The sequence below is a fragment of the Ornithodoros turicata genome, chromosome 6, assembly GCF_037126465.1.
Source record: "Ornithodoros turicata isolate Travis chromosome 6, ASM3712646v1, whole genome shotgun sequence".
Lineage (NCBI taxonomy): Eukaryota > Metazoa > Arthropoda > Arachnida > Ixodida > Argasidae > Ornithodoros > Ornithodoros turicata.
In genome coordinates, this window is record NC_088206.1 from 57,007,144 (window position 1) to 57,017,361 (window position 10,218).

At 44.2% G+C, this 10,218-nt stretch overlaps 1 protein-coding gene across 1 annotated transcript; it reads right to left on the reverse strand.

The window, feature by feature from the left end:
* Positions 1-6,142: 6,142 nt before the first annotated feature.
* Positions 6,143-7,300, reverse strand: LOC135398657 (uncharacterized). The gene has a single exon (XM_064630042.1). It carries the CDS (start codon positions 7,298-7,300, stop codon positions 6,143-6,145), a length of 1,158 nt encoding a protein of 385 aa, XP_064486112.1.
* Between the last annotated feature and the right edge of the window lie 2,918 nt (positions 7,301-10,218).

A 10,218-nucleotide genomic window follows, 5' to 3' on the forward strand; every position in this document is an offset into this window, starting at 1 on the left:
TAGGCACAAAGGGAGATTCACATGGGCCGTAGAGTCGAATAGATGACAAACTACGTAGACGGAGAAGGTGGTGGAGGAGGTGAAGGTAAATGGCTTCAGCGTAAGCGTGATAATAGTCAATGGATGATAGTATGGATCATGGTGAAGGGATGATGATGATTATGACGAGACGACGATGATGATGATGATGATGAGCTAAAAGCGCCGCGAGTGGAAAAGGAAAGGTGAAAGACCCGCTGTACCAGGACTATTCCTTCTGGCAGGACTATTCCATCTGGATTGCAGAGACACGGGGATCCCAGCAGACGGAAAAGGAGACTGATGTAGGCTTGGCAAAAACGATCGTAAAAGCTACAGTGCGGTGGCCCAAAATAGAAAGTTCCCACTGAGAGTCCAACCCGGATTGTTTGATTCAGAGTCCACAGTGCGAAGGAATGATCGATAGAAAAAAGCGATTGTAACAAAAAGTGGTCAGTGCGTGAACAAGCAATATAGGGAGACAAATTGAAAGTTCCCACTCAGAGTTCAATCCGGATTGTTGGATTGAGATTCCACAGTGCGAAGAAATGATCGATAGAAAAAAGCGCTTGTAACAAAAAGTGCTCAATGCATGAACAAGTAATAGGGATGAAGAAAGTTCCCACTGAGAGTCCAACGCCGATTGTTGGATTCAGAGTCCACAGTGCGAATAAATAATCGATAGGAAAAAGAGATTGTAACAAAAAGTGGTCAGGGCATGAACAAGCAATGGGGAGAAAAATAGAAAGTTCCCAATGAGAGTCCAACGCGGATTGTTGAATTCAGAGTCCACAGTGCGAAGACATGATCGATAGAAAAAAGCGATTGTAACAAAAAGTGGTCAGGGCATGAACAAGCAATGGGGAGAAAAATAGAAAGTTCCCACTGAGAGTCCAACGCGGATTGTTGGATTCAGAGTCCACAGTGGGAAGACATGATCGATAGAAAAAAGCGATTGTAACAAAAAGAGGTCCCGGCATGAACAAGCAATAGGGAGAAAAATAGAAAGCCCCATTAAGAGTCCAACGCGGATTGTTGGGTTCAGACTCCACAGCGCGAAAAAATGATCGACAGAAAAAAAAGCGATTGTAACAAAAGTGGTCAAGGCATGAACAACCAATAGGGATGAAAATAGAAAGTTCCCACTGAGAGTCCAACCCGGATTGTTGGATTCAGAGTCCACAGTGCGAAGAAATGATCGACAGACAAAAGCGATTGTAACAAAAGTGGTCAGGGCATGAACAAGCAATAGGGATGAAAATAGAAAGTTCCCACTGAGAGTCCAAGACAGTCCAGATTGTTGGATTCAGAGTCCACAGTGCCAAGAAATGACCGACAGAAAAAAGCGATTGTAACAAAAAGTGGTCAGGGCATGAACAAGCAATAGGGATGAAAATAGAAAGTTCTCACTGAGAGTCCAAGACAGTCCAGATTGTTGGATTCAGTGTCCACAGTGCGAAGAAATGATCGACAGAAAAAAGCGATTGTAACAAAAAGTGGTCAGGGCATGAACAACCAATAGGGATGAAAATAGAAAGTTCCCACTGAGAGTCCAAGACAGTCCAGATTGTTGAATTCAGAGTCCACAGTGCGAAGAAATTATCGATAGAAAAAAGCGATTGTAACAAAAAGTGGTCAGGGCATGAACAACCAATAGGGACCAAAATAGAAAGTTTCCAATGAGAGTCCAACCCGGATTGTTGGATTCAGAGTCCACAGTGCGAAGAAATGATCGACAGAAAAAAAGCGATTGTAGCGAAAAGCAGCAATAGGGACCAAAATAGAAAGTTTCCAATGAGAGTCCAACCCGGATTGTTGGTTTCAGAGTCCACAGTGCGAAGAAATGATCAACAGAAAAAAGCGATTGTAACAAAAGTGGTCAGGGCATGAACAAGCAATAGGGATGAAAATAGAAAGTTCCCACTGAGAGTCCAAGACAGTCCAGATTGTTGGATTCAGAGTCCACAGTGCGAAGAAATGATCGACAGAAAAAAGCGATTGTAACAAAAAGTGGTCAGGGCATGAACAACCAATAGGGATGAAAATAGAAAGTTCCCACTGAGAGTCCAAGACAGTCCAGATTGTTCAATTCAGAGTTCACAGTGCGAAGAAATTATCGATAGAAAAAAGCGATTGTAACAAAAAGTGGTCAGGGCATGAACAACCAATAGGGATGGTTCGATTCGATTCGATTCGATTCGGGTTTTATTGGCGCATCAGCTACAAAGGCCATAGTGCGCCAAATACCACTGAAGACTAGTTAGTTAAAAATTACATGTGCAGGACTAAAAGTTAAAGTAACTGTTACATTAGTATTTAAAATCACAGATCTTTTAAAAATCCAGTATCTTTAAAAAACCTATACACGTTCTCAAAAGGAACAAAGCTGTCATCTCCCAGCAGTAGCATTGGATGGAGGGGCAAAAAGGTTCTATAAAAGGGAGAAAAATGATGTTGACGAAGATGTTGGTACGCTGGACACGTGATGAGGATGTGAATGATCGAAAGCTGTTCACCACAGTGGTTTCATTCCGTTAGGTCTTCTTCTCGTAGAAGATACCCATGTGTCAAGTATGTGTGTCCCAAACGAAGGCGGGAGGATAACACTTCATATAGTCGATTGGACATACCAGGTGAACTGGAGCCTACATAGGGCTTGATACTGTGTAATTTATTATTGGTTTGCATGTCCCAAGATGTTTGCCAGTCATTATTGATGCATCTTTTCAGACGTAGTTTGAGATCTTGATATGGAATTTCGAAAGGGGTTATGTCACCTGTTAACGCAGCCGTAGCAGCATGATCAGCTTGTTCATTGCCAGGTATGCCAACATGACTGGGTACCCAGCAGAAGAGTACCTGATAGGCCCTATTAGCTATAGTGCTTGCCAGGCTCCTTGCACGATGAACTACCAGGTTTTTAGTGGGGTGTATGTTACAAATAGCCTGCAGAGAACTGAGAGAATCTGTGTATATTACTGAGGATCTTATGTGGTTTTGTATGATGTAGTTGAGGGCTAAAATTATTCCATACACTTCAGCAGTAAAAATAGACATGGTGTTCTGTAGCCGGTGTGAACGTGTGACAACTCCAGTAACCATAGCACATGAAACCCTAGTATTTGTTTTCGATCCATCCGTGTAGAATTCAACATGATTGCCAAAGGTTTTCCTTAGGTGCTCAAATTCCTGTTTCAGTACAATGTTTGGGGTATTACGTTTGTCATATCTAGTGAGTGATCTATCATATTTTGGATGAGGTTGCCATGGAGGGATTTTTTTACTGTACTCAAGGATCATGGACTTATATTCTGTAAAGCCATAGTGCTCAATTTCCTTAGACATGCGCATACTAAATGGCAATACCGCTGAAGGCCTGTTTAAAAAGAGTTGTTTATATTGTGTGTCTCTTACAGCAGGGATCGCCGGGTTTTGTGGGTAGCCTCTAATCCTTAATGCATATGACGTACTCAGGTAGAACCGCCGCCTTTCGAGAGACCACTCATTGGTTTCTACGTAAAGGCTCTCGACAGGCGAGGTCCGGAAAGCTCCAAGGACCAGGCGCAGTCCCAGGTGATGTACAGGGTCCAACATTTTCAGAGTAGAAGGTCGTGCTGACCCATACACCACACAACCGTAATCAAGTTTTGAAAGGACAGTGGAGACATAGATCCGGTGTAACGTATCGCGTTCTGCTCCCCAGGATCGGTGTGAGAGTACCTTTAAAATGTTCAAAGACTTTATGCATTTTTTCTTGAGGGTTTTCAGGTGAGCTGAGAATGAGAGTTTTTCGTCGAAAATGAGACCAAGGAATTTGTGTTCAGATTTCACGCTTATACTTTGGTTGCACATAGAAAGAGTGGGGTCTGGGAACATTCTCCGAAACTTCGAGAAACGAACACAGACTGTCTTGTCGGGAGAGAATTTGAAGCCATTTTCCTGAGACCATTTAACCAGTTTATTTATTGTTAGCTGTAGCTGACGTTCGCACACCGATAGGTTAGAGGAGCAATAAGAAATCTGAACATCATCGACGTACAACGAGTATTTGATTGATGAAGGGATAACACTTGCTAAAGAGTTCATTTTTACAATGAAAAGGGTCACGCTAAGTACGGATCCCTGCGGGACACCATTTTCCTGGATGAATGGACGAGATAGTGTTGTCCCAACTTGTACCCTGAAAGTTCTTCCCTGTAGGAAATTGGTAATACATTGGAACATTCTGCCACGTATACCGAGTGCATGCAAGTCTCGAAGGATACCATATCGCCATGCTGTATCGTATGCCTTCTCTAAATCGAAGAAAACAGACATACAATGCTGTTTCCTGACGAAGGCTTCTCTAATGGTAGTCTCCAAACGCAAAAGTTGGTCGACTGTTGAGCACGCAGCTCTAAAGCCACACTGATATTTATCCAAACAATTATTTTCTTCTAGAAAATACATAAGACGATTGTTGACCATGCGCTCAAAGGTCTTCCCCAGACAACATGTCAGCGCTATGGGTCGGTAACTGCACGGGTGCGAGGGATCTTTTCCTGGCTTCAGCAGTGGAACTATGGTTGCCTCCTTCCAGCCAGAAGGGAGAACACCTTCTCGCCAGATAAAATTAAAGAAATCCAGGAGAGACTTTAATGAAGACAGATGTTTAAGCATGGAGTACACTATGCGATCAGGTCCAGGTGCCGAGTTTTTAGGGGATGACAGAGCCCTTTGTAGCTCCGCCATTGAAAAAGGTGAGTTGTAACCACACCTCTCATCTGACCCACTGTCAACTGCATGCCTTTCAGCAGATGATTTAATTTTTAGGAAATCTCTGCTGTAATGGGATGAACTTGACACTTGTTGGAAATGTTCCCCGAGGGCATTGGCCTGCTCCTCCATACTTTGACACACTGTACCATTTATTTCTAACAATGGTACACAGAAGCTTGTATAGTCGCCCTTTATTTTCTTTAGTCTGTCCCATATTATTTTTGATGGAGTGTTACTATTTAAGGATGATACGAAATTTCTCCAAGACTCTTTCTTTGCTTGCCTTCGCGTCCAACGTGCTTTCGCCCGAGCTCTTCTGAAAGCAATTAGATTTGTTGTAGTGGGGTGCCGTCGAAAGACACCCCACGCCCGGTTTTGTTCTTTGCGTGTGCTTCCACAATCGCTCGTCCACCAAGGCTTGGAGCGCTTGGGGAGTCGGCCAGATGTTTGCGGAATGGACTGTTCAGCGGCATTTATAATTGTATGAGTGACCAATTTATTTGCCTCCTCAACATTCAAACCCTGAAAAGAAGAAGACAGGAAATTTGCTTCTCTTTCAAATATGTCCCAATTTGCCTCTTGTAATTTCCACCGTGGTGGACGAGTTTTTATGTTGTTAGTGTAACCATGCAATTTAATAATGACCGGAAAATGATCGCTACCTCGGGGATTCTGTTCAACTCTCCAGTCCATGCAGTGGAAAAGAGAAGAACTGCACAAAGAGATGTCTATTGCGGAAAACGACCTTGATGCAGAGTTTACATACGTTGGCAATCCCGTATTTAGTAAGCAGACCGGCCTTGCAAGGAGGACTCGTTCCAACATTCTCCCACGACTATCGGTTTTCTGGCTCCCCCACAAGATGTTGTGTGCATTGAAATCTCCAAGCAGAATGAACGGTGCGGGAAGCTGGTCCAAAACATCTTCTATTTGTTTCTGTTTAACAGCTATCGAAGGTGGAAGATAAAGAGAACATACAGTTATTACATTATCGAGACAAATGTGAATAGCAACAGCCTCAAGTGTTGTGTTTAGTGGAATGTACCTTGCAGGAAGGTGTTTTCGTGTCAGAACTGCGACACCTCCAGAAGCCCGTGCTGTGTTGGATCGGTCCTTCCTAAAGAGATTCCATTGTCTGAATGGATTAGGGTTACAGGGGTTCATATAAGTTTCCTGCAAGCAAATACAGGCGGCAGTGTGTGTTTCACAAACATCATGAACATCATCTATATTTGCGAGCAGGCTTCGGCAATTCCACTGAAGGATAATGCTAGGCTTCATTAAGGTAATTAGGAGGAGGAAAAGGAACACCTGCATTGTGTAGTGTGTGTATTTTATGTGAATTTTGTGTTGTCTCTGCATGGCTTTATGGAGCCTGTATTCTTGGTGGGGGTATTTTCTGCTGCTCCTTATGCTTTCCTCTACCTCTACCACCTGACTTCTCCCGCTTGTCCTTCCCCTGAGAAGAACCAGCTGGAAGACTCGACGACGACTTCTGTGATGAGCGGTCGTCGTCGTCAACTTCCATGGTTAGGGCTTGGGACGGATAGCTTGTAATCTCGTCCCAAACAGAAGGGGAGCCAGCAACCTCTGATGAGGTTGTTGCCGTCCCGTTTGGGCTGGCAGTTTGGCCAGCCTGAGGGGACACTTCCGTGGCCCTCTCTTTTCTTTGGGGAGTGTGGAGTGGAGGTCCAGGAGTCTGGGTCTCCACAGATACTCCGAGTGGTGCCACTCCCCTGCGCACCACTTCGGAAAAAGTGCCTTTATTCTGAAATTCCAGTTGTGTCTTAGCTGCTTTGTATGTGATGTTTTGCTCTGTCTTTATTTTTAAGATTTGTTTTTCTTCTTGAAATCGGGGGCACGACCTGGAGTAGACGGGGTGCTCGCCACGACAGTTTACACATTTTACGTTACTTTGGCAAGGCTCTGGTGTGTGGTCTTTCTCAGCACATTTTGGGCATGTTGCATGTCCCCTGCAGGTCTGCGAGCTGTGTCCAAAGTGTTGGCATTTAAAGCAGCGCCTCGGGCTAGGAACATATGCTCTTACTTGACAGTTGATGTATCCTGCCTTCAAGGAAGAAGGAAGTGTATGGAGCTGAAACGACAGGACTACATGCTTAGTTGGTATTTCCTTGCCTTCCCTGCGCATTACAATTCTTTTTGCGAGCACGACTCCCTGATCTTGTAAGCCTTCTTCTATTTCGGTATCTGAGCATGGGAGCAATTCATCCACAGAAATCACACCTTTAACAATGTTCAGAGTGCGATGTGCTGTGACAGATACAGGTGTATCGCCAATTTTCTTTAGTGATTGGAGGGCTGCGCTCTGTTGTTTGGTCTGAACTAGAACCTGAATGTCACCTGTTCTTAGCTTTTTGGCCTCATAGGATTTCCCTATTAACTGTTCTAGAGCCTTTGCAGTCACAAAGGGAGATATCTTTTCGAGTGGGCAGTTCTGGTCTTCTGAGTGTAGGATAAGAAACTTTGGGAACCAGGGTTCTTGAGTCACATTAAGAAGATTCATAGTTAGTGCCTCGTTGCGGCTTCTTTTAGGAGGCCGATCACGTCTTTTAGAGGTTTGAGTGTCCATGCAAAAAATATATGGTGTTCAGTACAGTAGGTGTGTCGGCCACCACCGACCCCAACCAAGGGAACATGCTCTGCACATTAACACATCCCTCTGCACTATACCCAAGTGCAGCTTCTGGAGAGTGAAAAGACTGCCCAAGGTTGACCCTTGCCGCCAAAGAAGGTGAAAAGGAGGAAAGATAGAGGGAGAGCAGAAGAAAGAAAAAAGTAATGAAAAGCGAGATGGCGACTAGCTGGATAGTCCTGGCCGGGCCTTCCAGGATCACCCGTCTGTGGGAAGCAGGGGCCAAAGCAGTGTGTTGTTTTCCCGGAGGGGCCCCGAAGGGTCCAAACCAACCTCCGAGTCCACTCAACTGCCAGGATCCCCCTTTCCCCAGCCACGGGAAAGCCACGCACAGCTATACGTGGGGGTCTCCCTCCTGCGGCGACCCAACCGTGAGTGCAGGAGGGGGCTACTGCGGCTGCTGCCGGGCGATGGGGGCGCCAAGTTCCCGACGCCGGGAATAGGGATGGAAATACAAAGTTCGCACTGAGAGTCCAATGCGGATTGTTGGATTCAGAGTCCACAGTGCGAAGAAATGATCGACAGAAAAAAGCGATTGTAACAAAAGTGGTCAGGGCATGAACAAGCAATAGGGATGAAAATAGAAAGTTCCCACTGAGAGTCCAAGACAGTCCAGATTGTTGAATTCAGAGTCCACATTGCGAAGAAATTATCGATAGAAAAAAGCGATTGTAACAAAAAGTGGTCAGGGCATGAATAACCAATAGGGATGAAAATACAAAGTTCCCACTAATTGTAGCGAAAAGTGGCAATAAGGACCAAAATAGAAAATTTCCACTGAGGGTCTAACCGGAACTGTTGGATTCAGAGTCCACAGTGCGAAGAAATGATCGACAGAAAAAAAAGCGATTGTAGTGAAAAGCAGCAATAGGGACCAAAATAGAAAGTTTCCACTGAGAGTCCAACCCGGATTGTTGGTTTCAGAGTCCACAGTGCGAAGAAATGATCGACAGAAAAAAAGCGACTGTTGCGAAAAGCAGCAATAGGGACCAAAATTGAAAGTTTCGAACGAGAGTCCAACCTGGATTGTTGGTTTCAGAGTCCACAGTGCGAAGAAATGATCGACAGAAAAAAAGCGATTGCAGCGAAAAGCAGCAATAGGGACCAAAATAGAAAGTTTCCAATGAGAGTCCAAGACAGTCCAGATTGTTGAATTCAGGGTCCACAGTGCGAAGAAATTATCGATAGAAAAAAGCGATTGTAACAAAAAGTGGTCAGGGCATAACCAAGCAATAGGGATGAAAATACAAAGTTCCCACTGAGAGTCCAACCCGGATTGTTGAATTCACAGTCCACAGTGCGAAGACATGATCGATAGAAAAAAGCGATTGTAACAAAAAGTGGTCAGGGCATGAACAAGCAATGGGGAGAAAAATAGAAAGTTCCCACTGAGAGTCCAACGCGGATTGTTGAATTCAGAGTCCACAGTGCGAAGACATGACCGATAGAAAAAAGCGATTGTAACAAAAGTGGTCAAGGCATGAACAACCAATAGGGATGAAAATAGAAAGTTCCCACTGAGAGTCCAAGACAGTCCAGATTGTTGGATTCAGAGTCCACAGTGCGAAGAAATTATCGACAGAAAAAAGCGATTGTAACAAAAGTGGTCAGGGCATGAACAACCAATAGGGATGAAAATAGAAAGTTCCCACTGAGAGTCCAAGGCAGTCCAGATTGTTGGATTCAGAGTCCACAGAGCGAAGAAATGATCGACAGAAAAAAGCGATTGTAACAAAAAGTGGTCAGGGCATGAACAACCAATAGGGATGAAAATAGAAAGTTCCCACTGAGAGTCCAAGACAGTCCATATTGTTGAATTCAGAGTCCACAGTGCGAAGAAATTATCGATAGAAAAAAGCGATTGTAACAAAAAGTGGTCAGGGCATGAACGACCAATAGGGATGAAAATACAAAGTTCCCACTGAGAGTCCAACCCGGATTTTTGGATTCAGAGTCCACAGTGCGAAGAAATGATCGACAGAAAAAAGCGATTGTAACAAAAGTAGTCAGGGCATGAACAAGCAATAGGGATGAAAATAGAAAGTTCCCACTGAGGGTCCAAGACAGTCCAGATTGTTGGATTCGAGTCCACAGTGCGAAGAAATGATCGACAGAAAAAAGCCATTGTAACAAAAAGTGGTCAGGGCATGAACAACCGATAGGGATGAAAATAGAAAGTTCCCACTGAGAGTCCAAGACAGTCCAGATTGTTGAATTCAGAGTCCACAGTGCGAAGAAATTACGATAGAAAAAAGCGATTGTAACAAAAAGTGGTCAGGGCATGAACAACCAATAGGGATGAAAATACAAAGTTCCCACTGGGAGTCCAACCCGGATTGTTGGATTCAGAGTCCACATTGCCAAGAAATGATCGACAGAAAAAAGCGATTGTAACAAAAGTGGTCAGGGCATGAACAAGCAATAGGGATGCAAATAGAAAGTTCCAACTGAGAGTCCAAGACAGTCCAGATTGTTGAATTCAGAGTCCACAGCGCGAAGAAATTATCGATAGAAAAAAACGATTGTAACAAAAAGTGGTCAGGGCATGAACAACCAATAGGGATGAAAATACAATGTTCCCACTGATTGTAGCGAAAAGCGGCGATAAGTACCAAAATATAAAGTTTCCACTGAGGGTCTAACCGGAACTGTTGGATTCAGAGTCCACAGTGCGAAGAAATGATCGACAGAAAAAAAGCGATTGTAGTGAAAAGCGGCAATAGGGACCAAAATAGAAAATTTCCACTGAGAGTTCAACACGGATTGTTGGATTCAGAGTCCACAGTGCG